The sequence below is a fragment of the Procambarus clarkii genome, chromosome 48 (assembly GCF_040958095.1).
Source record: "Procambarus clarkii isolate CNS0578487 chromosome 48, FALCON_Pclarkii_2.0, whole genome shotgun sequence".
NCBI classification, from domain to species: Eukaryota; Metazoa; Arthropoda; class Malacostraca; order Decapoda; family Cambaridae; genus Procambarus; species Procambarus clarkii.
The window spans coordinates 13680810-13707746 of record NC_091197.1 but is presented as its reverse complement, the minus strand read 5'-3'; the positions used below and the strand labels follow the sequence as shown (position 1 = coordinate 13707746).

Below are 26937 nucleotides of genomic sequence, written 5' to 3'. Positions count from 1 at the left end.
ATGGCCAAAACCAATGCAAGGTAGAGGATTCAGTTGAATCCCAGGTTGCGTTACTTTTGACCATGTCGTGGTGTAGGCGGTTGCTTGGTAGTACCCAGAACATAGGTTCGAATCCACCTCACGGCTCCTACCGAATTTCTCCTTTACTTCCCGTTAATGTGATATCTTTGTTGAGATGACAAGTTGCAGATGGCTTGAGTGTTGGCGACGTGGGGCTCCTGAGCAAACTGACTTGCTAGTGAATACAAATGACTCATGTTTTAAAATGTGTTATAGATGCTCCTATTTCTCTCGTGGATCGGTTAATTTGACTTGGAAAGCAGCTCGCTTGTCTTCATTCTCCTTCTCGGTGAGGTTCAGCAGGCTCAGGGCGCATACATGTTTGCCGATGGACGCGTAGGCCGGTGTAAGGACTCCCGGGACAGTTAACTGTGGGGGAGTGGGAGCCGGGGGAGGCTGGTGTGGTTCACTATGGTCTGGTCCACTATGGTCTGGTCCACAATGGTGTGGTCTATTATGGTCTGGTCCACAATGGTCTGGTTGACTATGGTCTGGTCCACAATGGTCTGGTCGACTATGGTCTGGTCGACTATGGTCTGGTCCACAATGGTCTGGTCCACAATGGTGTGGCCCACAGGAAATCCCCGAAACTTCAGCAATTTCTCCAAGTTGGCGATCCCCCTCGGGAACGTCTCGAATTCATTGAAATTTGTTGTGAAATTGGGCGCTTTGGTGGGTGGACCGGTCCGGTGGTCCACCAGCACGACCCTCCACCAACTACTGCTGTAGGAGTCTCCACCGGTCGGGCCGCCACCCGCGCCTTCCACCTGCTGATGCTGCAGGAGTTTTTGCAAGTGGTGATGCTCAAATGTTTTGCAAAAGCCTCAGGTTTAACCATAAATGCCATATATAACATTCCACGCGCCGCTGCGGAGCAAGTTACTCTTATTTTTGGTTCTGCCAGACTTGGCTTCGGTCTACACCGAGACCTGGCTTCAGTCTACACCGAGACCTGGCTTCGGTCTACACCGAGACCTGGCTTCAGTCTACACCGAGACCTGGCTTCGGTCTACACCGAGACCTGGCTTCAGTCTGGGTGAATGTCCTCCCCCAGGAGTTTATACCAATTTTAGAGCAGTGCTTAACACAATCGGCTCACAACCGGTTGGTCCTGGGTTCGATTCTCGGGTAGAGAGAGAGAGAGAGAGAGAGGGGGGGGGGCACGTTTCCCTACACTCGATGCCTGGGAGTTAAGCAACTGTTGTGGGTCGCATCCTGTACAAATATCAGTCATTGGCCTAATGAAGGGACCTTTATACACTTAGCAGGTTCTCCAATGTGTCCAACAATGAGGGGAATATTCGTCGTTGTCTGTGGGGGCCTTGTCTGCACTGCTCCAGATGCCAGCCTCATAATTGCGTGATTATCGTCATTATAAACTAGCTTGGGGACCTGGCCTTGTTGCTCACGTCAAATATTTAGGCCCCGTCTTCACTACACACGACCCCCTCATCACTGTAACTATCTTCACTAGCTGGGCAAGCTGGGTTACCCCTCTGTAAACTTGCCCCTCCTTCCCCACCTCTCACTGCCTTCCATACATCCACCGCCTTCTATCCTTTCACTTTCCTATCATCCATTTTAACTAAACACTGTCTTCGTCAATAGATCAACTTACGTAAGAGAAACCATGTAGAAAATTTGCTGGATGAATGTTAATAAGGAAGGCGTCTAGTGTTTAGCCACAGGTGAAAATAATGTAATTGACCATTTGATGCAAAGGAAGGAAGTGGGTGCATGGGGGTCGACCCCGACCCTCCTGTGACCATCCCCGGACACAGACTAGCCAACCTCCTGCAACGTTTGGTGAGGCTAGCCTCGAGCGTCTGGCCCCCAACCTCGAACAGATAGACATTACCGTTTATGTACGGATTGCATATTAATTCACTCACTTCACATTAACTTGGTCGGGTGGGTAGAGTGACGGTCTTGTTTCTTGTAAGGTTTGAGTTCGATTTCATATGGTTCAAAAGATCGGGCGACGTCCCATCATTTGGCCAGGGCTCGCCGCCCCCCGTAGTCCATCCAAGTGTTGGAAAGTCATGTTGGCTTGGCGTGTTTTTCCTGATTATTGCCTTGGTATATTAACCAAGTTTTAGGACAGACAAAAGTATGGTTGTGTGAGTGATATTGGTGGTGGCCGCCACCACCCGCCGCCCTCCATGAGTGGTGGTGGCCGCCCGCACCCGCCGCCCTCCATGAGTGGTGGTGGCCGCCTCCACCCGCCGCCCTCCATGAGTGGTGGTGGCCGCCACCACCCGCCGCCCTCCATGAGTGGTGGTGGCCGCCACCACCCGCCGCCCTCCATGAGTGGTGGTGGCCGCCACCACCCGCCGCCCTCCATGAGTGGTGGTGGCCGCCACCCGCCGCCCTCCATGAGTGGTGGTGGCCGCCCGCACCCGCCGCCCTCCATGAGTAGTGGTGGCCGCCACCACCCGCCGCCCTCCATGAGTGGTGGTGGCCGCCTCCACCCGCCGCCCTCCATGAGTGGTGGTGGCCGCCCGCACCCGCCGCCCTCCATGAGTGGTGGTGACCGCCTCCACCCGCCGCCCTCCATGAGTGGTGGTGGCCGCCACCACCCGCCGCCCTCCATGAGTGGTGGTGGCCGCCACCACCCGCCGCCCTCCATGAGTGGTGGTGGCCGCCACCACCCGCCGCCCTCCATGAGTGGTGGTGGCCGCCCGCACCCGCCGCCCTCCATGAGTGGTGGTGACCGCCTCCACCCGCCGCCCTCCATGAGTGGTGGTGGCCGCCCGCACCCGCCGCCCTCCATGAGTGGTGGTGGCCGCCACCACCCGCCGCCCTCCATGAGTGGTGGTGGCCGCCACCACCCGCCGCCCTCCATGAGTGGTGGTGGCCGCCACCACCCGCCGCCCTCCATGAGTGGTGGTGGCCGCCTCCACCCGCCGCCCTCCATGAGTGGTGGTGGCCGCCTCCACCCGCCGCCCTCCATGAGTGGTGGTGGCCGCCACCACCCGCCGCCCTCCATGAGTGGTGGTGGCCGCCTCCACCCGCCGCCCTCCATGAGTGGTGGTGGCCGCCTCCACCCGCCGCCCTCCATGAGTGGTGGTGAGGGGGATAAACACTGGTCAAGTTTGGTGGTTGGAGAGGTCCATGATGGCACCCTCGGAGCTCCTCAGCCCCGTTGGCTCCCGTCCGGAATCGGTAGGTTATCGTGGTGCGAAGTTTGACACGGTGGAAGTTGAGGAGGGAGAGGAACTGGGTGGCGAGAGGGAAGGACTGTAGTAATGGAAGGGGTTGTGAGGAAAGTTGAGCCAGAGTGTGGCCTCGGGGTTGATGCTCCTGCTGCCCGCCACTACTTTGTTCCACCGTTGACATAGACAAGACTCACGAGGGAAGATGTACATACAAGTTAAGTGGAAGGATTCACAGTGGTGAGGACATCTAAGACATTAAGACATCTGTGAAGGAAAAATGTAGTTAATGCCGTGCAATGGGATCGAACTCGCATCCTTGGACTCCCCCAGCACACGGACTACCGACTGAACCATATGAGCTCTAAAGTGTCTTAACCCACAAGTGTTACCAGACACTGGAGACCGGACGCTACCATCCGGTACCACAACTCGAGTTTTGCGTGATACCCGACCAACACCTGGGTGTTGGTAGTGCTGCTCCTCGTCTCCCAACGGCCAGTGTATCGTGGCTCACGTGGTACTGTGTGCGCCGGGGGAGTTCACAGTTGTGGGTTCGACCTCATGGTAGTGCCTCTATATTACATCAAGGCCAATTAATGCCGTCTCTGCCCAAGGCCGTCTCTGCCCAAGGCCGTCTCTGCCCGAATCGCTGCGCGTACTAGTGGCTTTACAAGATTGTAATTACCATATTATGTATCCTCACAATCCCAATGTACCTTCTTGTATATATATAAATAAATAAATAAATAAATAAATTAATCGTTGATGCATGGGGGACGACTTTAAATGTTGTGAAGAGTGGGCAGTGTGTTGTCTCTCGGTGTCACACGAGTCGTTCCCTCGTCTGTAATTGTCTAACTACTTAGGTAAACACGGACAAATGGGCTCACTCTTGGTATGGATATATATATATTTTACTTTCAATGTAAATGTAAAAATAGAGTTAAGTTGCCTTAGTTGTGTGTGTACGTGCGTGTGTACTCACCTAATTATGCTTGCGGGGATTGAGCTCTGGCTCATTGGTCCCGCCTCTCAACTGCCAATCAACAGGTGTACAGGTTCCTGAGCCTATTGGGCTCTATGTGTGTGTGTGTGTGTGTGTCCGCCCAAGAGCTGAGGCTGTGGGATATAGCGTCATTGTGGACATTTTCAGCTGTTGATACAACTTCAGTGGTTAGTGACCTCTGGTGTTAGTTTTATCGTTCCTACTCTTAATAACATCCTCGTCTCTCTCTCTCTCTCTCTCTCTCTCTCTCTCTCTCTCTCTCTCTCCTCTCCTAAACGGAACTCATTCCACCTGAGCTCCAGGGATTACAGCATCAATGTTTGGGTCTACCTGCCATTAATTGCATCAATAATACTTTTGGTGGTTGTATGCTGACCACACCCCTTTCTTCCCTACCTGTTGACTACACCCCCTTCTCCTCTACCTGTTGACTACACCCCCTTCTCCTCTACCTGTTGACTACACCCCCTTCTCCTCTACCTGTTGACTACACCCCCTTCTCCTCTACCTGTTGAGTACCACACCCCCATCTCCTCTACCTACTGACCACACCCCCTTCTGCTCCTCCTGCTCCACCACCTGCTGGCCACGCCCTCCTCCTGCTCCTCCACCTGCTGGCCACGCCCTCCTCCTGCTCCTCCACCTGCTGGCCACGCCCTCCTCCTGCTCCTCCACCTGCTGGCCACGCCCTCCTCCTGCTCCTCCACCTGCTGGCCACGCCCTCCTCCTGCTCCTCCACCTGCTGGCCAGGCAGGAGAAGCAGTAATGACACAACAAGGGAGAGAGAGAGAGGAGGTCAGAGAGTGGGTGTTTGAAGCTGTGGGTAAAATTGCCTTGAGTGTGATGGAGGAACCTCCAGGTAGGGTGAAGGGAGGCGAGAGTTATGAGGCTGGAGGGTGAGGCTGAAGGGTGAGGCTGGAGGGTGAGGCTGGAGGGTGAGACTGAAGGGTGGGGTGGAGCAGAGTGCAGCAGCGTGAGCATTAATGACACGCGAGTGAGTTGTTGGGGTTACGGGAGGTGCATCTTGGGCTCGAATGATAGAGATGCCTGGTGGCATTGAGACGTGGGATGATTCTCTGGACCTTAGGTCAGGGAAGGGGGGTTGAGGGCGTCGGGGAAGGATGATGGAAATGTGCTTGTCTTGAATGATAGGAGAATGCTTATTTGTGTGGCTGTGTTGGATGGGGGTAGGATGTGTGGAGGATGGGAGGGTGTGTGGTGGTGGAGGATGGGAGGGTGTGTGGTGGTGTAGGACTTGTTGAGGATAGGGTAGGATGTGTTTAGGATGGGAGGGGGGTGGGGAGTGCGTGCGTAGGTGTGTGTGGCGGGTGGGGACCCAGAGTGCGTTTGCTCTCTCCTCTTTAGTAGGAGCAGGGCAGCATTGATCCTGTAGGCAGGGAAGGTAGGTGTGTGTGTGTGTGTGTGTGTGTGTGTGTGTGTGTGTGTGTGTGTGTGTGTGTGTGTGTGTGTGTATGTGTATGTGTATGTGTATGTGTATGTATGTGTGTGTGTGTGTGTGTGTGTGTGTGTGTGTGTGTGTGTGTGTGTGTGTGTGTGTGTGTGTGTGTGTGTGTGTGTGTGTGTGACTGCCAGTCTTCCCACCTGCCTTTGTCTCCTTCCCCTTGTGTCAGACACACACACACACACACACACACACACACACACACACACACACACACACACACACACACACACACACACACACACACACACACACACACACACACAGGTGGAAACTGAGTACCCAAATAAGTCACAGGGACAGAAATAATCTTTTCAGTGTCAGAGTAGTTAACAAATGGAATGCATTAGGCAGTGATGTGGTGGAGGCTGACTCCACACACAGTTTCAAATATAGCTATGATAGAGCTACCAATAGGCTCCAGAATCTGTACACCAGTTGATTGACAGTCGAGAGGCGGGACCAAAGAGCCGGAGCTCAACTGTATCTAGTGTTGACCTAGGGCTGTAGGTAGCTCCACTACCACTTCCTCCCTGAGAACACATATTCCAGGCTGCAGGTCTCTCTCCTCTTCCACAGAAATATATTATTACAACTTTTTTTTCATCTTCTCAGTAGCATGTAATTTTGGTAATATTTAGTTTTCTTGTTAACTGCTGCTTATAATAATCTATGGTGTGTGTGTGTGTGTGTATACTCACCTAGTTGTGCTTGCGGGGGTTGAGCTCTGGCTCTTTGGTCCCGCCTCAGGCTCCGCTGTGTGTGTGTGTGTGTGTGTGTTTGGGGAGGGGGGGGAAGGGGAAGGAAAGAATTGTTTATCTGTTTGTTTCCTGTAACTTCACATTGCTTCACATTACTAATGTGTTTACGTTAGTAATTCTGCGAGTTATTTAAAGTGGGGAAAAATGTGTTGTGTTATGCCGAGTAATCATAGGTATATTTACCTTAGGTTGTTAAGTTAATTTGAGTTCAACTATAAAAACGCACATTTACATTGTGTTGCTTTTATCAGTTCAAAAAAGAATACTAATAATACTTACAATAACAAAATACATGTAATAATATTAATATTTTTTCCCTAAAAGTACTGTGCACGCATGCGCGCGTCCACCCTCCTTCCATCCCCCCCCCGCACACACACACATGCACTCATTTCATTCACCTGAGCACTAGGAGCCTCGAACACGCGACCTCCAGCACGGGAGACAGTCGCTCTATCAACTGCGCTGTTGGGCTATCAACAAAACTAAAAGATTCCAAGGCAACTAACCGCTGCCCAATGGAACCTGCCCTCCCCCGAGGCCGCCCACCGAGCAGAGGGGAATTAGGTGATCCACGCCTTGGGTCATGTAGACTGTTTACCACACTGTTGGGGATGTGGCAGCCTCGGGGAAGGCAGGTTCCATGGGGGGAGCGGTTAGTTGCTTTGGAATCCTTCCCTTTTATGGCTAGCCCAGTTACAGGCCCTGAACCAGTGTTGGAAGAGTGACCAACCACACTGATGGTGTTACAGGCCCCGGGGCAGTCACCCGTCTAACCGTGGATAATGAGTAACCTCCTATGCAGGAATAGTGCAGAGATGGTGCTGGGAATAGATTCAATGAAATGATCACACACTCTGGTGTCCTCAGTAACAACATCCAGCAGGGGGGGGGGAGGGTAGCGGCCAGGATGGCAGTACAAATGGTCTATTTTAGGGTTCTGTTGTATTATATTTTGGGGTGTTTCCGGGAGAGTGGGGAGGGGGGAGAGGGCTCTTCTCCCACGTGTTGTGAATGACTCTACCACACCAGCACCACTGGACGTGTGTGTGTGTACTCGCCTAGTTGTACTGGTCTAGTTGTGCTTGTGGGGGTTGAGCTTCGGCTCTTTGGTACCGCCTCTCAACAATCAATCTACTGGTGTACAGATTCCGGAGCTTCTCGAGCTCTTATCATATCTACATTTGAAACTGTGTATGGTGTCAGCCTCCACCACATCACTACCTGTGTGTGTGTGTGTGTGTGTGTGTGTGTGTGTGTGTGTGTGTGATACAATATGTATTACTCTGTGCCTGCAGGGTCGAATTTTGGCTGTTGAGTCGTCACCTTACAAGCTGTTGGTACTAAAATACAATGTCTCCCAATCTACGAGTCTCCTGTGGTATCGATCTCTGAGACTGTGGACCCAGTTGATGTTTACAACCTTTCCACGTCTCGTTGAATACATTAGACAACTGTTTATCTTAAAACTAGTTCCTCCCTTTTGGCTCGCACGTGTCCTAAAACTGTCTCAATCTTTACCCCTGTATATTATTATTTATTATAAAAAAAGTCCTTTCTCTGCCTTTTAAATTCGCAAAGTTTCTTTTACAGCAGTCTCGTGCCACCTCTTCTCCTTTATGGCATCGTTACGACCAGTCTCTTCAACTTTTCCCCATAGCCGCGCTCACATCACCTTCCTGGCCGCCAACTGGCAAATACTTTCTTTTTTAGTCAAGTGATTTTGAAGGTGTTGGCTGGAGGGGTGGTGCTTGGTGTGGTGAGAATGTTCTCACATAGTGCACTGCCTCCTTAACCTCCTCTTATCCAGGCTCTTGAGTGTTATCTCGGTGCTCACCAGGTTGGTATAAGCTGATAATGTACATTCTGTGAAGTGACCCAGAAGGCCTGGTTCTGGGGGTCACCGTTTGTACTTGATGCCTCGGTCAAACGTGTCATTGTTCTGCCTGTTTTGAGAGCCGTAACTAACATAGGGGTCGGAACAAGTTTATTAGGATGTGACCTGCCAAGTTATGTGATCTGTGGCAGGCAATAAGAGGTGTGAGGTGACTGGTCAGTGTCCGCCCATTGGATGGGGGGGGGGGGGGTGACCCTGCGTACTGTTGTTTAAGATGGCCACTTTACACCTGGCTACACCCTACTGTATACAAGTGCCACCTCACGACACCTACTGCTCCAGCCGGGCCAAGGATAATGCAGTATTAGATTGTGGTGTCGACGGGGTAACACCCCGCCTCATCCAACGTACTGTATATGTCAAACCTGCTAATGTTTACTCACTGTCTCTAAAGATGATGAGGGCGAGTTTCAGCGAAACGCGTTGATTTAATGTCACGCCTTAGCCCAAATAACATTGTTAAAATATTGCAGTTAATCTGCCAAGTTTTAAAATGAAGAAAAGCACAAGGCATAGAGAGAATATTTGTGCTAGACTCATTGATCTAAACCTTTCAGTGGGTTGACTTGCTTTATGAAGCTAACGAGCAGTTGAGTGTGGTTGATGAAGCCTTCCTTCTACCCCAGGGACACAACACAGACTATCGTCGTTTGGGTTCTGTTGTGCTGCAAATTGCTCCTCGTGGAGATAAATAGAGATTGTGAGTCTCATGATAATGTTAGATTGGGATATATATTTGGAAGGAATGGCCTTATTGCAGTTTTAGAGGAAGTGTGTATCAGTATTGTGTGCTTGTATTGCTCGCTACGCGCTGTATATTACAGCTGCCAACACCTAATGTCCATGTACCGTTAATATTCGGTGATGCATTTTGTACAACCGTTTGTCTGCTGTCTTAAATCCCATCCTTGCAGACGCTTCTCGTGTTACCTTGTTTGTGTGTGGCGTGTGGGAGAGGATAGTGTTGGCGTCTGTCTTGGGCGGTCTTTTTTTCTGACCGATTCCTGGAGTATTTGCCGTCCCAGTTGGCACTCTTCGTTCGGTCTCCTCCCGGCACCACTCTCCGTTGTGAGCGCTGAACTCTTGACACTCATGGTCACTAGTGTCTCTAATACTCGTCCTGGTAAGAGTATTAGGAACCAATCGTATTGGCGTATGCCTTTCCATTGGAGACTTTCAGCGCCGTGGAGAGGGGGGACCTGCTGCATGGGTAACAGCTTCTCCTGCGTATCAACCTACCCTGGCTTTGCGCCCTGGAGAGGCCACTCCAGACCGACAACCAGAGCGCAACTCCATAGTCTCCTGAGACTGATGGATGCTTACTACTACTAAGAGGTACAACAGTTTATGTTGTAATCATTGTGCATTAAGATGCCCTCCAGGCTCTGCCGGTAATGTGTTTCAGGATTAGACTGTATATTTATTTCTAATATAATCTCGAAAACCGAAGGGCAGGTAAAGGAACGTCAAGCAGACGACTGATGCCTACTTGGGCTAACCTGACATGTTCAGGGACTCGTCTCTCCCGGAATAGAAAAGGCAGTATTCTGGCCCCTTATATAAGGGGATGATACTAGTTCACCAATACTGTTTTTTCATGTTTATTCCGTATATAAAATCTCCAGATAGTTGACCACCAGTGTCTTCATTTAGAGCAGTGATTTCACCCTCACCATACACCCAACAACATTACATCAAAATGAAAAGCAGAACTCGTCCATAAGGCAACATAAATGTAAGCAACAAGTAAACTGGTGTTGAATAATATCGAGACTCTCTGAGACAACAATAGAAACATCTGGAAGACATTGAGAAGATGCAACACTCACATGGAATATCAATTAACAGTGTGTTGGATGACAGAGCCTGACAATCACCAATCACAGGGCTGTACACGCAGACTCAGCATCGCCTCATGCCTCCTCGCCCGGCTGAGTATATATACAACGAAGGATTTAGTACCACGTTTACGGGCTCACCATAGCCCGTGCTACATGGACACTTCGTTGTGAGTAGCTAAAACAACAACTTAGTACCACGACGGCTATCTGGGGAAACATTTCGAAGATGGCGGTCAGGGTGATGAGGAGGCGCAGTCCGGCTTAATGCTGCCGGCTATTATGAGGAGGAATGACCTCCGGCGAGGCAGGGCCGGAGGGACGTAAAGAGGCACCTGCGGAAATTAGGTGGTGGTCAGGAGGCATCAGTGGCACCCAGGATATATGCTCCTGCGGGGCTGGACTGTGACCTTTGGCCTCGTTCAGTGACCTTTGGCTTCGTCCTGTGATCTTTGGCCTCGTCCTGTGATCTTTGGCCTCGTCCTGTGACCTTTGGCCTCGTCCTGTGACCTTTGGCCTCGTCCTGTGACCTTTGGCCTCGTTCAGTGACCTTTGGCCTCGTTCAGTGACCTTTGGCCTCGTCCTGTGACCTTTGACCTCGTCCAGTGTTTCGTTGTCTATAAGGCTGGAAGGTGTATTGGCAAGGCTGGAGGGTGTAGGAGCAAGTATGCAGCTCCAGCCTGGAGTCCATACTAGGTAAACACAAGACAAAGTTAGAGAAGATTTAGTGGTATACCACCACACTGGTCCCAGAACTGAGAGGTGTGAGTTACGAGGAAAGGCTACGGGAACTAAACTTCACGTCCCTGGAAGAGAGATGAGTTAGAGGAAATATGATCACCACCTACAAAATTCTCAGAGGAATTGACAAGGTGGACAAAGACAACTATTTAGCATGTGTGGAACACGAACAAGGGAACACGAGTGGAAACCAAGTACCCAAATGAGCCACAGAGACATTAAAAAGAAATTTTTCAGTGTCAGGGTGAAAAAGGGCAACACTTACCTTAAAAAGGACAAGGGGGAAACTAGAAAAGGTCCAAAGATATGCAACGAGACTCGTTTCGGAGCTGAGGGGATTGAGCTATGAGAAGAGACAGAGAGAACTGGACCTTACCACACTGGAGGAAAGGAGAGATAGGTGACATGATAACAACACACAACATTCTGAGGGAAATTGAGCAATGCTACTTTGTCTACTTTGTCTAGGCTAGGAACAGCGGAACGAGGGGTCATAGATGGAAACTGAAGATACAAGTAAGTCAGAGATCAGGAAGAACTTTTTTCAGTGTTAGAGCTGTCAGTAAATGGAACAGGTTATATGCACAAGGCGTTGAAGGGAAGGGAACTATCAGGAGAAAGCGCCAAGTCATTATGACTATATAGCACTTAGAAGGGATTGGGATAAGGCTTTGGGATGGGACGAGGAAGGGGGGGGGGAGGAATGATGCCCAACCACTTGGACGATCGTTGAAGCTAATTCGAATCAAAATTTTAAATGTAAATATGATAAAAGCGGGAAAAATAAGTCATTGCATTAATCTACTAACGTTTGGAAGGCAGGGAGTCCAGGAGCCTAGCTCGACCCTGCAAGTACACCTAGGAGAGTACACACAGGCACGTTCAGACACGTACACAAACACCCCAAACCCAGCCACCATAACAGATGGAATGCATTAGGCAGTAATGTGGTGGAGGCTGACTCCATACACAGATTCAAATGTAGATATGATAGAGCCCAGTAGGCTCAGGAATATGTATACCAGTTGACTGACAGTTGAGAGGCGGGACCAAAGAGCCAGAGCTCAACCCCCGCAAGCACATCTAGGTGAGCACCAGCTTCATCTCGCCCGTGTAAAACTTATGCCGACATTTTCCTCTGAAGATGAGCGACGTTCGCCGACTGAGCGGGAATCTCCTCCCATTTCATCTTGGTGGGGACGGAGTGGGACGGGTGAGACAGGGGCCAGATTCACGAAGCAGTTACGCAAGTACTTACGAACGTGTACATCTTTCCTCAATCTTTGACGGCTTTGGTTACATTTATTAAACAGTTTACAAGCATGAAAACTTGCCAATCAACTGTTGTTATTGTTATAAACAACCACCTGGTGCTTCGGAGCTCATTAACTGTTTAATAATTGTAAACAAAGCCGCCAAAGATTGAGAAAAGATGTACAGGTTCGTAAGTGTTTGCGTAACTGCTTCGTGAATCTGACTCCAGACCTCCAAGACGTCCACCGGTAGGGAAGACAGGCAAGTGCACCCCCCCCCCATCCAAGGTGTTGATATCTGCTCCGATATCTCTGTCTGTCATTTTCTTCGCCAAGTTTAACGTCTGGAAATTTATTGCAAAACGTTTAAGCTTTAAAGAGTGCCTTAGTTTGTGCTGCTAATGGTCCTGCATACTTTTAACATTCAGTTAATCACTTTCGTAACATTGTCAAATATATATACATTTATTTATATCAAAATTAATATTGTAGATTTTTTTGTTGAATTTTTGGCAGGCAAATTTCAATCTTGGGACATTTGTGTATAAAATATGTTTTATTTGTTACTTGTCATCTAAATGACTTCGAAATTATTTCCAAACTGATGCATTTTTTTATAAATGATTTAGAAATATAATACAATTTTCTCCCCCCCCCCCCTTCTCCCTCTCCCCCTTCCTTCAGTGATAGAAACATTTGATCTTTCCAATGATACCAAGTAAATAATTTTACAATAATATTTGTTAAAGGCTTTGGTTTAAATTTGTTTAGTTATTTTTAAGTAAAAAGTCTGTTAAAAATTAGCAACAAACACAAAAAACAAACAAATGTACAATCGAAGGTGCGAGTGAGCACTGGTCGCAAGAGGCTCCCGGTAGTACAGTTCTCGACGCACACTCGAGAATTCCGGGATCGAATTCCGGGCGGGACGGAAATAGTTGGGCACATTTTCTTTCACCTAATGCGTCTGTACACCTAGCAGTAAGTAGGTACTCAGGAGTTAGTCAGTTGTGGGGTTGTATCCTGGGCGGGATCGGTAATTTGGCCCTGGTTAGGGGGGGGGGGTGGTTAAGCTCGATAAAAGCCTAACGTGTATGAATACACACTGGCTTCCTGTCCCCCGAGACAGTGTCACTCGGCCCCCAAGACGTGTTCCCTGGTCCCCGAGGCTCGTATAGCTCCTGGAACTAAAAAATGGTTCTTACTATCACGACTGGAGTCCTTTACGCCGATATAAAGACAATTGTTCTTAATGATTCAAGGTAAACATAGCCCAATCACTTGAGCTGGACGGTACAGCGACGGTCTCGCTTCATGCAGGTCGGCGTTCAATCTCCGACCGTCCAAGTGGTTGGGCACCATTCCTTCCCCTTCCCCGTCCAATCCCAGGTCCTTATCCTGACCCCCTTCCCAGTGCTATATAGTCGTAACGACTTGGCGCTTTCCCCCCTGATAGTTCCCTTCAAGGTAAACAATGATGGAACCTGGCATGTGGGGGGGGAGGGGGGGAGCATTAAGGACTATGGTTTCTTGGGTAGGTCTCAACTGGTTGCTGGCAGCAGTTGTAGTCTGTTGTTTAGTAATCTGGGGCTGGTGGATGGTGGTGTTCCCTGCTTGGTTGGTGTCCGGAGTATGACCCAAGACCGGCCTGGGGGTCTGACTTGATCGGACAGGCTGTTGCTTGCTGCAGCCCGCTTGGTCGTTCATACGTGATGGACTTCCTGGGCACGTGTTTGGTCAGTTGTAAATAATGTGTTTTTGGTGCGTGAGGGAGCTGCTTTCCCGCCATGTTATGTTCGTCGACCGACGGAGTGTGTACTCACCTATTGTGTCTGCAGGATGGCGCATTGACTCTTGGATCCCGCCAAGTGTGGGATTACAAATCCCATTTTCTATTACAAATCATTATTTGTTCTGTGTGTGTGGGTGAGAGAGAGAGAGAGATAGAGAGAGAGAGATAGAGAGAGAGAGATAGAGAGAGAGAGAGAGAGAGAGAGAGAGAGAGAGAGCTTAGAATACCACCAAACTTGTTATTTTCAAACTGAAAAAACTTTGTTCCTAAATGGTTGTACAAATGAAAGGAGCCATAGAGACAAGAGGAGGATATGATCTCTCACATGTTTTTCAGCACGTGTTGAAAAACACAAAAGTGCTCGGACATTTGTCTTTATTTGTGGCACTTTTGTGTATATGTATATATATGCACAAAAGGTATAATACACACAAAAAGGTATATTCACGGGTATCATACAAAGATAAACTTGAGGATAGCGATGCCGGGTTGGTGTGGTGTGGGTTCTTAGGTGAGTGAAGGATTGAGAGAGACGTGAGCACCACTACCAGTATGTAGACCTCTCTACGGTGCTGTGTGGCAGGGGGAGTGCTCTATGGCTGTGGTGCTCACACCCTGGTGGTGGCTCTGTGGTGCTCACACCCTGGTGGTGCTCCATGGTGCTCACACCCTGGTGGTGCTCTATGGTGCTCACACCCTGGTGGTGCTCTATGGTGCTCACACCCTGGTGGTGCTCCATGGTGCTCACACCCTGGTGGTGCTCTATGGTGCTCACATACCCACCGTAAACATTACCTCGACGACTACTGCCTAAATTTCATCAATCGCGAAAGGCCCTTTCATCATTGGACGCTCGGGTTCTCTTTCCCCTCTCGCTAATCACCCAATCACCTGATCCAATCTGTAGGTCATTAAGTTTTCCTAATCAGCTCTCAGTCGTGCATTTTTATGAAGCCTAAATGCGAACGCTGCTCCGGCCAAAGCCCTATAGATATTCTAGGTCCAAAAAAATTCATAAACTATAACTTTTGCTTGGGTTAATCTCGAATAATAACAGTCCGCAGATTTCCTCTGAAAATAACATGTTTTTGATGTTACCGAGGTTGAGAAAAACTGTTTTATTCGTCAAAAAACATTTTTTTTGTGGGGGGGGGGGGGGACATGAAGCTTGGCGAGTAGTGGAGTAGTGTGGGAGGGAGGGGGGGGCGGCTTCTCTCCTCCCCAGCACTAGTCACTCTTAAGTTCTCACTCCGATAGTTAGCCTAACCCGTTAAAACTTTGGAAATAAACCATTTTGGTTTCTGGTTTAGTGAAAGTTTAATATTTGTAAATTCAACTTAACCGCTTCGTTATGATAATTATTACTTATTGTGACAGCTGGGATCCATATATATATATATATATATATATATATATATATATATATATATATATATATGTATGTGTGTGTGTGTGTGTGTGTGTGTGTGTGTGTGTGAATCACAAAAATAAACACGTGATTAAAAATGTGACAGTGTCAGACCACGGAGGCAAATTGAAACAGGAATTTCCTTAAGTACTTAAGGAATTTATTATTATTTAAGTACTTTAAAATAAATACTTAAATTTCCTTAAGGGGAGGGGGAATGAATGGTGCCCAATCACTTAGACGGTCGGGGATTGAACGCCGACCTGCATGAAGCAAGACCGTCGCTCTACCGTCCAGCCCAAGTGGTTGTTGAGGCGGAGAGGAGATGCAGAAACAACGATGCAGACAGAAAAATGGTCAAACCTTGGCATTTAGTATGGCCTGAGGCCTGAGGTAACAGGAGAGGCTGTCAGGTTTTTCCGTCCCAGCAAGGATCCGCGCCCGGCAGCTAAAGCAGAGAACCCAAGTCCTTCCCCGCTTGACTACGGAGACAACTCTCTCTCTCTCTCTCTCTCTCTCTCTCTCTCTCTCTCTCTCTCTCTCTCTCTCTCTCTCTCTCTCTCTCTCTGTATTGCCGTGCTCAGGCCTTGTAATATTGACAATATAGCGTCTCCAAATTGTAAAATGGGTTCACAGCATGGCACTAATTGGCTGTTTTGGCAAAAGCAGTAGTGGTTGTTTTAAGAGCAGTTGTTGTGGTGATACTGGTGGCGATACAAGCAGCAGCTGCAGCAGCCATGGTAGTAGTGCAGTGCACAGTGAGAGACCCTTCACCGTTTCTATCTCTTTGATACAGACCGAAAGAGCCTCTGTTGCCTGTCTAGTTCACTTCCCATAACCACTAACAGCAGTATTAGGGGACTCTAGCTCCACTAGGGGTCCCCAGCAACACTAGGGGGGTTCCCAGCAACACTAGGGGGGGGGTCCCCAGCAACACTTGGGGGAGGTTCCCAGCAACACTAGAGGTCCCTCAGCACCACGAGTCAGCCACGCTGGTTGGACCAGATATGTCAACAACTTTTCTTAAAGAAGTGTCCCCACTCTGGCGGTGAATGGCCGTAGCCTCCAGCACCGCCGCCAGGGAGCACAGGCAATCGCTGGCGCTGAACACTCTTTTAGAAGTCTCGAGGATGGGGGGGGGGGGGGGTAGAGGGGAATGATGGGGGGGGGGGTGGTAAGGGAGAGGAGTGAGGGGGAATTATGGTTGAAGTGGTTAAGGGCATAAGGGGGAATGGAGTTTTCGCGTGTGTACTCAACTAGTTGTGCCTGCCGGGGGGGTTGAGCTTTGGCTCTTTAGTCCCGCCTCTCACCCGTCAATCTACTGGTGTACAGGTTGTAGTGTATGTACATGTGTGTTTAATAAGGGTGTGACGCTGGTGTGTGGCTCCGTTTGGGCACAAACGATGTGCAATGTACAATGTTTGTACAATGTTTTCCTCACCATTCTTGTTGTGAGGTGTATGGCCAAGGGGGAGGGCTAGAGAGGGGGGGGAATAGGTTCTCGAGATGAGGACTTGAGAGAGAGAGAGAGAGAGAGAGAGAGAGAGAGAGAGAGAGAGAGAGAGAGAGACGTAGCAAGATAAAGAAGAGGAGAGGATAACAAGGAGGAGGATAACTTGCCACATCCCTGGCGTGAAGGGATGTGGCAAGAGCGTCGTCGTGCGCAGGTCAACAATGACACGGCAACTTAAATAACCAATTCAGGCCGCGAAGCGCAAGTGGAGAAATCTTTCTGTGTGTTAAAATATACCACAGATCGCGCGCAAAAGTCTGCGGAGGGGTCTCGGGGGGGGGGGGGGTGAAAGAGATGGGGGAGAGGGAGAATATATTTCAGTGAGGGGGAGAGAGGGGGTGAAATAGAGCCGGAGGCGTCGTGGCTCATCAACGGAAATTCAAGGAGGAGCCAGAGTGTGTCCGGTAGGTAATGAAGAGAGGAGAAGAGAGTGTATAAGGAGTCAACGGTGACAGTAAAGAGAGAGAGAGAGAGAGAGAGAGAGAGAGAGAGAGAGAGAGAGAGAGAGAGAGAGAGGGAGAGAGGGAGGGAGACGGAGACGGCCTTGGAAACAAGGGTACAAAGAGGAATTTAGACGGAGCGATGGAGGGAAGGAGGAAGGGAGGGAAAGAAAGAAAGAAGGACATGAAAGGGAAGGAATGAAGGAAGGAAGGGAAAGCGGAGAAGAATCTACCTACGTCTCTAGGACACACTACATAGCACCTCAGAGACCCAAGGTGCTGGCACCGAACTCCTCAGCAACTAAGCAAACATTACTCAACATACACTCGCGCCATACACTTTTGGTCTGAATAAACACCTAATATACACATACACGGAGCTGTCGCGTTCACTTTATTGACACATGGAACTGTTGCGTTCACTTTATGCACACATGGAGCTGTCGCGTTCACTTAATGCACACATGAACCTGTCGCGTTCACTTAATACAACATGGAGCTGTCGCGTTCACTTAATACAACATGGAGCTGTCGCGTTCACTTAATACAACATGGAGCTGTCGCGTTCACTTAATACAACATGGAGCTGTCGCGTTCACTTAATACAACATGGAGCTGTCGCGTTCACTTAATGCAACATGGAGCTGTCGCGTTCACTTAATGCACACATGGAGCTGTCGCGTTCACTTAATACAACATGGAGCTGTCGCGTTCACTTAATACACACATGGAGCTGTCGTGTTCACTTAATACACACATGAACCTGTCGCGTTCACTTAATACAACATGGAGCTGTCGCGTTCACTTAATACACACATGGAGCTGTCGCGTTCACTTAATGCACACATGAACCTGTCGCGTTCACTTAATACAACATGGAGCTGTCGCGTTCACTTAATACACACATGGAGCTGTCGCGTTCACTTTATACACACATGGAGCTGTCGCGTTCACTTTATACACACATGGAGCTGTCACGTTCACTTAAGTCAGCCCATTATGCGCAATAACTACTTGACAATTCAACTCCGCTAGTGCCTGTCTACCGCAGAAGGCTGATATCGTAACAACATTCGAGGCGATATCGTAACAATTCTCAAGGCGCCGTTAACGTGATTGTCTCCTCAGTCTCACCGTTAAGATCTTGCATTGCAGTATGGCAACTTCCGCAATGGCCAATTGCGCTGATTTCCTTATCAGTGGTGAAAATAAATCGTGATGCTCTCTGTCGTCTTCGGTGACGATACCATTCATAGGGACGCAGAAGCTCCTTGTGGCATGGGGAGTCCCCTGATACCGTCAAGGTACACGGTGCCATGTTCTGGGAGTCCCTGATACCGTCAAGGTACACGGTGCCATGTTCTGGGAGTCCCTGATACCGTCAAGGTACACGGTGCCATGTTCTGGGAGTCCCTGATACTGTCAAGGCATACGGTGCCATGTTCTGGGAGTCCCTGATACTGTCAAGGTACACGGTGCCATGTTCTGGGAGTCCCTGATACTGTCAAGGCATACGGTGCCATGTTCTGGGAGTCCCTGATACCGTCAAGGTACACGGTGCCATGTTCTGGGAGTCCCTGATACTGTCAAGGTACACGGTGCCATGTTCTGGGAGTCCCTGATACCGTCAAGGTACACGGTGCCATGTTCTGGGAGTCCCTGATACCGTCAAGGTACACGGTGCCATGTTCTGGGAGTCCCTGATACTGTCAAGGCATACGGTGCCATGTTCTGGGAGTCCCTGATACCGTCAAGGTACACGGTGCCATGTTCTGGGAGTCCCTGATACTGTCAAGGCATACGGTGCCATGTTCTGGGAGTCCCTGATACCGTCAAGGTACACGGTGCCATGTTCTGGGAGTCCCTGATACCGTCAAGGTACACGGTGCCATGTTCTGGGAGTCCCTGATACTGTTCAATTTAGAAACTTGCTGCCCTTTTCCGCATTAACTGTCCTTCATGTGAAGTCACGAGATGTAAAAGAGTTGTGTAGTAGATTACATAGAATCCCTGTACATGCAGAGGTTTGCTCCCAAACAAATGCTTTGTTTAGGAGCAAACAAATGTATTTGTTTTGTATTATCAGTCTGGTAGGTAATAAATCCAAACATGTGTATAGCGCCACATTATCTCTGGAAATTCAACTTAATTTCTTAAGTTGAGCAGGTTGAGCAGTAGCGAATTTTTTTTTTATTAAAAGTAGCCTAATATTAGTTAATAATTGATGGTCTTTTAGGAGTAAATAGTCCAGCTTGTTCTAAAAGCCCAAAAGTATCAAGTAACGAAATAGAACATTTAGTAGAGCTGAGCTTTCAAAATAGACAAATTCGGTACTTACAGTCTATAAGTTTATTCCAGTAAAACGTTTATGCCATTATTAATTTATTTCAAATTATTTCCAAAATGACTCTCATGAATCATTCACTATGTGGCAGTGAAGAGTAGAGAAGTGCATTTACACATTTGTAAATTAAAACTTGTGTGATATGTGACGTAGAGTGTAAACTTATGAAATGTATACACGTGTTCAAACTTATATTTTTTCACCTATTGTTGCACGCATGATCCTCTGTCTTGCTCCAATTGTCTCAACGGACACAAAATGATGTATTAAATCACCCTAACCTAACCTAACGACCATACATAATGACCAGACCACACACTAGAAGGTGAAGGGACGACGACGTTTCGGTCCGTCCTGGACCATTCTCAAGTCGATTGACCACACATAGAAAACGTGAATGTTTGAGAGTCGCTGTTATAATGTATTATCTCTTTATTATCTATTTATTATCTCTTTGAAATTTTGAGGCCAAAATGGAGTACGTTATGGGAGAGGACAGGATGAAATACGAACCCCATCCTCACTGAAATCAGACCTAACTCAATTACTCCAATTAGGCAAAATTGCATGTTAATTTTGTCAATAAAGATGTAAATAATAATTAAAATGTATTTGAATATTAGAGCACACAACGCATTCATATTATTTTGTTTTTTTTGGTACAATGAAAAAGTAGTTTAATGCTTTGATTAATTATATTCTGTGTTTTTCTTTTCAGGAGGTACGTGTGTGTTGACCTGGAGCTGGTCTGGTCGTCTGTGCTTCCGGCTGTAGCCTGTCTTTAGTGAGTTATTGTAGAGTTACTGTAGCCTGTCTTTAGTGAGTTATTGTAGAGTGTAGCCTGTCTTTAGTGAGTTATTGTAGAGTGTAGCCTGTCTTTAGTGAGTTATTGTAGAGTGTAGCCTGTCTTTAGTGAGTTATTGTAGAGTGTAGCCTGTCTTTAGTGAGTTATTGTAGAGTGTAGCCTGTCTTTAGTGAGTTATTGTAGAGTGTAGCCTGTCTTTAGTGAGTTATTGTAGAGTGTAGCCTGTCTTTAGTGAGTTATTGTAGAGTTACTGTAGCCTGTCTTTAGTGAGTTATTGTAGAGTTACTGTAGCCTGTCTTTAGTGAGTTATTGTAGAGTTACTGTAGCCTGTCTTTAGTGAGTTATTGTAGAGTGTAGCCTGTCTTTAGTGAGTTATTGTAGAGTGTAGCCTGTCTTTAGTGAGTTATTGTAGAGTGTAGCCTGTCTTTAGTGAGTTATTGTAGAGTGTAGCCTGTCTTTAGTGAGTTATTGTAGAGTGTAGCCTGTCTTTAGTGAGTTATTGTAGAGTGTAGCCTGTCTTTAGTGAGTTATTGTAGAGTGTAGCCTGTCTTTAGTGAGTTATTGTAGAGTTACTGTAGCCTGTCTTAGTGAGTTATTGTAGAGTTACTGTAGCCTGTCTTTAGTGAGTTATTGTAGAGTTACTGTAGCCTGTCTTTAGTGAGTTATTGTAGAGTTACTGTAGCCTGTCTTTAGTGAGTTATTGTAGAGTTACTGTAGCCTGTCTTTAGTGAGTTATTGTAGAGTTACTGTAGCCTGTCTTTAGTGAGTTATTGTAGAGTGTAGCCTGTCTTTAGTGAGTTATTGTAGAGTGTAGCCTGTCTTTAGTGAGTTATTGTAGGCTGTAGTCTACATTACAGGAGGAAAGCAATAAGGTAAATACTAAACAAACAGTACTATCCGAACAAAACAAATAATTTAAATGATCAGTATAAGGGAATGTTTAGTATCCCAATAAACAATATGAAAGTGGCAGATCCGAATAGCTAATTTATCCTTGCTATCCAAACCCTCCCCACCCCCCCTCAAACAATATAACTGTTCTCAACACTAACTCAGCAAGAGTTTGAAAGAGAAATTGACAACATAACTCAGCCCCGGGGCCAGACTGGTTGAATTCTATATTTATAAAGAAATGTAACGGGCCAGTAGCACAGGCACTGCAAGTGTTGTGTGGAGGATAAGCTTTGTTACAGGGAAGATGCCAGAGGCACTTGAATATAGCATCCCTAAACAGGGAGAGGGAGCAACGCATTACCTAAAAATTCGCACTAAGACCGCACAAGAAAAAGTTCTGAAACGGGATCAAGAGTCGGGTCCCCGGGTTCATGAAGAACAGTCCCCTCCCCCCACAATCTAGGTCAACCTGGGTTTAGAGCGGTGACGGTCATGCTTTTCAGTTTCTTGAAAGCCGTGACAAAATCACGGAAGCAGAAAAAGAAAAAAATGTAGTTGTGGTATACACTGACTTTATAAAAACATGTGATAAATGTGACCATAGAGTAGAGAATGAAAACAGTAGGAATAACAGGTAAAATAGGGCGATAGAGTAGACACGATAAAGCGCCTAAAGTATTGCCTCCGTCTCGAAGCTCTCAAAATGTACTCCCTGGAAAGGAGATGAGAGGTATCAGATAATATATACATGGAAAATACTGAAAGGTTAAGTCCCAAATTTGTAGAGTAAAATAACATCACACTGGAACGAACTATATGCCAGGAAATACAAAATAGAGCCCGTGAAGAGCTGGGATGCCATCGTCACACTGTGAACATCAGAGGTCCGGACTTTGAGAGTAGAAAAACTCCTAGGACCCTCTTCAGGTACAAACTAGGTACATTGAGCTGTAATGTAGACTGTAATCTGCGTGGCCACAGTTGGAGTCCCACAATAGCTGCTTGTCTGTCATCGTTTCAGGTTGTTTGGACCTTCTATCTGAAAGTTTCTGTCATCAAGTCAGAATCTGGACCTTCTGTATTCTTGTCATTTCATTTGACTCTCGCGTCTAAGGGAGCGAGGCTTTTCTTGATATCAATAATTCCTGCGTGTGTGTGTCTGGTTCTCTCTCTCTGCAGTGGTCTTGTCCGAGGTGTCAAAGGTGTACACCTTTGCTCAGTGAGGGGGGGGGGGAGGGGACCCAATGGTGCTCAGAGCAAGATGTCGTCATGAGACGGGGAGATGATTGATGTTTTGGGTAGAAATGATTTCATCGCTGATTGATGGAATAAGATTTTATTTGGGAAAGAGCTAAGGACACGATCCAAAGAATTGTCCTGTGTGAGTGTACCCGATTGTTTACCATAGTCAAGGTAAGGTAATTGTGAAGAGAGAGCGTCGTCAGGGAACCGGATGCTTGCCGGTTAATCTGCTGATCTCTCTAACTGCCAAATCAAAACAGATTGCTGAAATAGAACGCAACGGACTATTTACGTAATATCCCAAATGGTCTTAATAATATTCCCGGATCGGAGAAGCTATGGAATATTCACCCAAATAAGCGGACCGAGTTACGAGGGGGGGGGGGACGCAGACTCCAAGGGTTGAAGCTTCATTTCCCTGATTGGTATGTACGTGGGTTGGCATGAGATTGCCGCTACGTTGATAAGCTTAGTTTAGCAATTAGGAAGATTGTTTCGTGATTGGAGCTTGAATGAAAGCTGCCAGGTGGTGTGGGCGTCAAGGGCAGTGAGGGAGGGCAAGTTCAACTGTGATCCGAGAAGAGGAGAGGGACGAGGTCACAGGCAGCCATCCGGGAGGGTCTCGAACCCTTAAGAGAGTATCCACACCTGTCAAGGGTGATGGGGAGCCAGCGTGGTCGCCACGACACAGTCCAACACGGCGGAAGGATCAACACCAGAGTCAATACCTCTGGGAATGACAGTCAGGAGGGCTAAATGACAATGACAAGAGAAAGAGGGCTTCGACAGACCTTCTAGTAGGGGTAACGAGCATAGACTCATGAGCTGGTAAATTCGACAAAGCTCTTTGTTTCCGATTGTCAAGTGCCTGTATCGTGGGTTAGGAGGTATTGTGTGAGGTTAGGCTGGCCTGGGAGGTTTTAAAGTCGGTTAGCAGACAGTGTTGTGTCCTGTGGCCTCCGGGAGACAGGTGCCAAGCTCATTTATATGGCGGGCCAGAATTCTTATTATTCTCCATGACGCGAGCCATGGCGAGGCGGACCTTTTCTCTCCAGGGGCAAGAGTGAAGCACTTGTAAAGGAAAAAATAAGAAAATAATATTTACATTACTGCCTGGTATATGTGCTTCCTGACGCTTGGCACCTCATGTTCTGGCACAGTGTATTGTTTGGAACGAATCACTCGGCTACAACACTCTTAGAGTATTGAATTGAGTAGTGTGTCAGTAAGTTGAAAACGAAGCCGAAATTTTGTAATGTTCATTAGAAAGAGAGCTGTTCAGACGTATTTCCTTCCACGCCTGATCATTGTTCCAGTTGATAAAATGTTCCACCTGTCGCCTGACACCTGGGTGGACAGCGCTTCGGATTCGTAGTCCTGAGGTTCCGGGTTCAATCCCTAGTGGAGGCGGAGACAAAATGGGCAAAAAGTTTCACCCTGATGCCTCTGATACCTAGCAGTAAATAGGTACCTGGGAGTTAGCCAGCTGCTACGGACTGCTTCCTGGAGGTTTGTAACAAAAAGGAGGCTTGGTCGAGGACCGGGCCCCGGGACGCTAAGCCCTGAAATCATCTCAAGATAAGATCAGAACTCAAACTCGAGCCGTTGAAAGTCTGTAGATCTTTCGTGAAGTTCGTTTCTTAACTTACAAATCTAGCGAGAGTGCTTCTGGGTGGAGGCGTGACCACGACGCCGAGGCAGGTCTTGTTGGGGCTGCAATAGCCGTAATATTACTCTACACAAGTCGTCTTCAAAAGGCTGTTATGTATCATTGACACGAAAACAGGCATACAACTTTTTCACTAATTGTCCTTGCATCTTTGTTTGGAGGGAGGGAGGGACTTATAAGGGGAAAGCACCAAGTCAATACGACTATATAGCACTTGGAAGGGGTCAGGATAAGGATTCGCGATGGGACGGGGGGAAAGGAATGGTGCCCAACTATTTGAACGGTCAGGGATTTTTTGAACGCTGACATGCACGAAGCGAGACCGTCGTACTACCGTCCAGCCCAAGTGGTTGGGTACTTTTGTTTGGAGATAACGTAAATCATATGCGGTATCAACTATGAAAGCTGGATCTTGAACCCCATTCATTATCTTTATGTTCGTGCAGATCCTTTCCTTTCTTGAAACCCAAGATTCTGTATGCCACATTGCAGTTCTATACAGCTGCTCATTTCAGCTCTCGTAATTAAGCATGCGTGATACAGCTGTCTGTGAGGTCTCTCAAACCAGAAGCTGTTAGGCCTTGGTGTTGGAATAAAGTCTGGTCTCTGTGGCAACATCCATGCCATACAGTTGCAATATTTTTGTCCACGAGATTTCTCTATGAATAATGCAATGGAATATTTAGAATTTAGTGGTAGGGGTTCGCAGCTAGCGTTCCCTTCCTTCCAGCTTTCTATTCATCATCTGCGGTGCTCCAGCTGTAGCTACGCTGGGAGCCGGTCGGCCGAGCGGACAGCACGCTGGACTTGTGATCCTGTGGTCCTGGGTTCGATCCCAGGCGCCGGCGAGAAACAATGGGCAGAGTTTCTTTCACCCTATGCCCCTGTTACCTAGCAGTAAAATAGGTACCTGGGTGTTAGTCAGCTGTCACGGGCTGCTTCCTGGGGGGTGGAGGACCGGGCCGCGGGGACACTAAAAAGCCCCGAAATCATCTCAAGATAACCTCTCAAGAAGATAACACTCGCAGCTGGTGTTCAATAAAGTCTTACAATGTTCAGCGCTCACGCTAAACTCAAAGATGTCATCACCTTTGTTATGGACACTTTTATTGGCATCAGTTCCACAAACTCTCCTCTTACCTGCTGGCGTTCATCAATACACTTCAACAAATGATGAGTTGGAATGTGTTAGTTTCATCTTTTAGTATCCCATTCTCGGAGTTGGAATGTGTTAGTTTCATCTCTACTTTCATTAATTGCAATAGAAATCCGGTGACCTACTATATACACAGCATATATACAATCAGGTAAATAGCATATATATACATTTTCTTGTGTTCTCCGTGGACAGGGTTACACATCTGTTAAATATATAATTCAGTGATTTATTGAACAATCAGCCGCAGAAGGTGATTGTAGTGCTTATAAAATGCTAACCTAACCTAACATAAATACACAGATTTACGTCTGTGCTACATAAACAGAGTTCGAGGTGAGTTTTTACAATAGTGTCATTAATGTGCGTTTACAAAGAAGAAATGCAGTTGTGACCAGTTCCCCCATACCGTGCATACAAACAGGTGGAGTGGTAGGGACAGGTGCGCAAGGCAGTGAGGGGGGAAGGATGGTGGTGGTGGCGGTAGGTGAGCAAGCAGTGGTGAGAGGAGCAGGTAGGGGGGTAGGGTGAGAGAGGGGGAGGAATAGATCAAGCTACACAAGGGGCCTGCGGCCTGCGCCTGGCCCCCCTGTAGCCAGCCAGCCTGCCTCGCCGAGTCTCCCCTGCGCGTGCCGTCCTGGCTTTTTCTGTGGGCCTCTTGCGCTGCCAACCTCTCCCTCCCTCCCTGGCTGGTTCAGTCACACGGCAGGCAGGTCCGCGGCCGCTCCTACCCGCCCGCGCCTCCACATCATCACCACCACTCCACCACCACCATCACCACCACAACCACCTCGCACCACCACCACTACCACCGCGGCCTGCACCACACGTGCACCCACACCACCACTACCCCCTCTACCTCAACTGTGTACCCGTGTCAGCGGCTTGTCCCGGAGGCGTCGGTTCCCACCTGGCTTTTTGTCGCCCGGCAAAACAGGACTCGTGTGTTATCAACACATTTTCAGCAGTTGAGATCTACGCTGAAAAAGTAAATATGTTTTAGATCCGATTCGAAAACAAAATATGGATTGACATGAAGGTGGAGGTGCGATGGTGTAGCGAGACCTGACATGACAGAGAAACAAGTCATCTTAATACTATATATCTCTTAATAGAGGGGAAAAAAAAAGATATCAGTTTTACCTACGGTGAAAATGTGTCTGAATGTGGTGTGTGAAACATTTGGGTTTTAATTTATGATACAATTATTATAATTGAGTTTTCGTTGATTATTAGAATTATTCTTTAACATAGAACGAAATACGGAATTAAAACTTATTAAGGTGATCTCGAACAATTAGTATCCGTCTACAATTTTCCTTGAAGCCTCCGACACCTGGCCACCGTTTTCTTTGAAGCCTCCGACACCTGGCCACCGTTTTCTTTGAAGCCTCCAACACCTGGCTACCGTTTTCTTTGAAGCCTCCGACACCTGGCCACCGTTTTCTTTGAAGCCTCCGACACCTGGCCACCGTTTTCTTTGAAGCCTCCAACACCT

General features: G+C 47.8%; 1 protein-coding gene across 1 annotated transcript in view; it reads left to right on the top strand.

Annotated features, from left to right (window-relative positions):
* Positions 1-26937, top strand: part of LOC138351089 (formin-2-like) — a 27795-nt gene continuing 858 nt past the window's right edge. Inside the window, exons 1-4 of the mRNA XM_069302716.1 lie at positions 1-20; positions 277-349; positions 2160-3225; positions 20392-20394. Coding sequence (XP_069158817.1) covers positions 1-20; positions 277-349; positions 2160-3225; positions 20392-20394 — 1162 coding nt within the window. The remainder of the gene's footprint in view (positions 21-276; positions 350-2159; positions 3226-20391; positions 20395-26937) is intronic.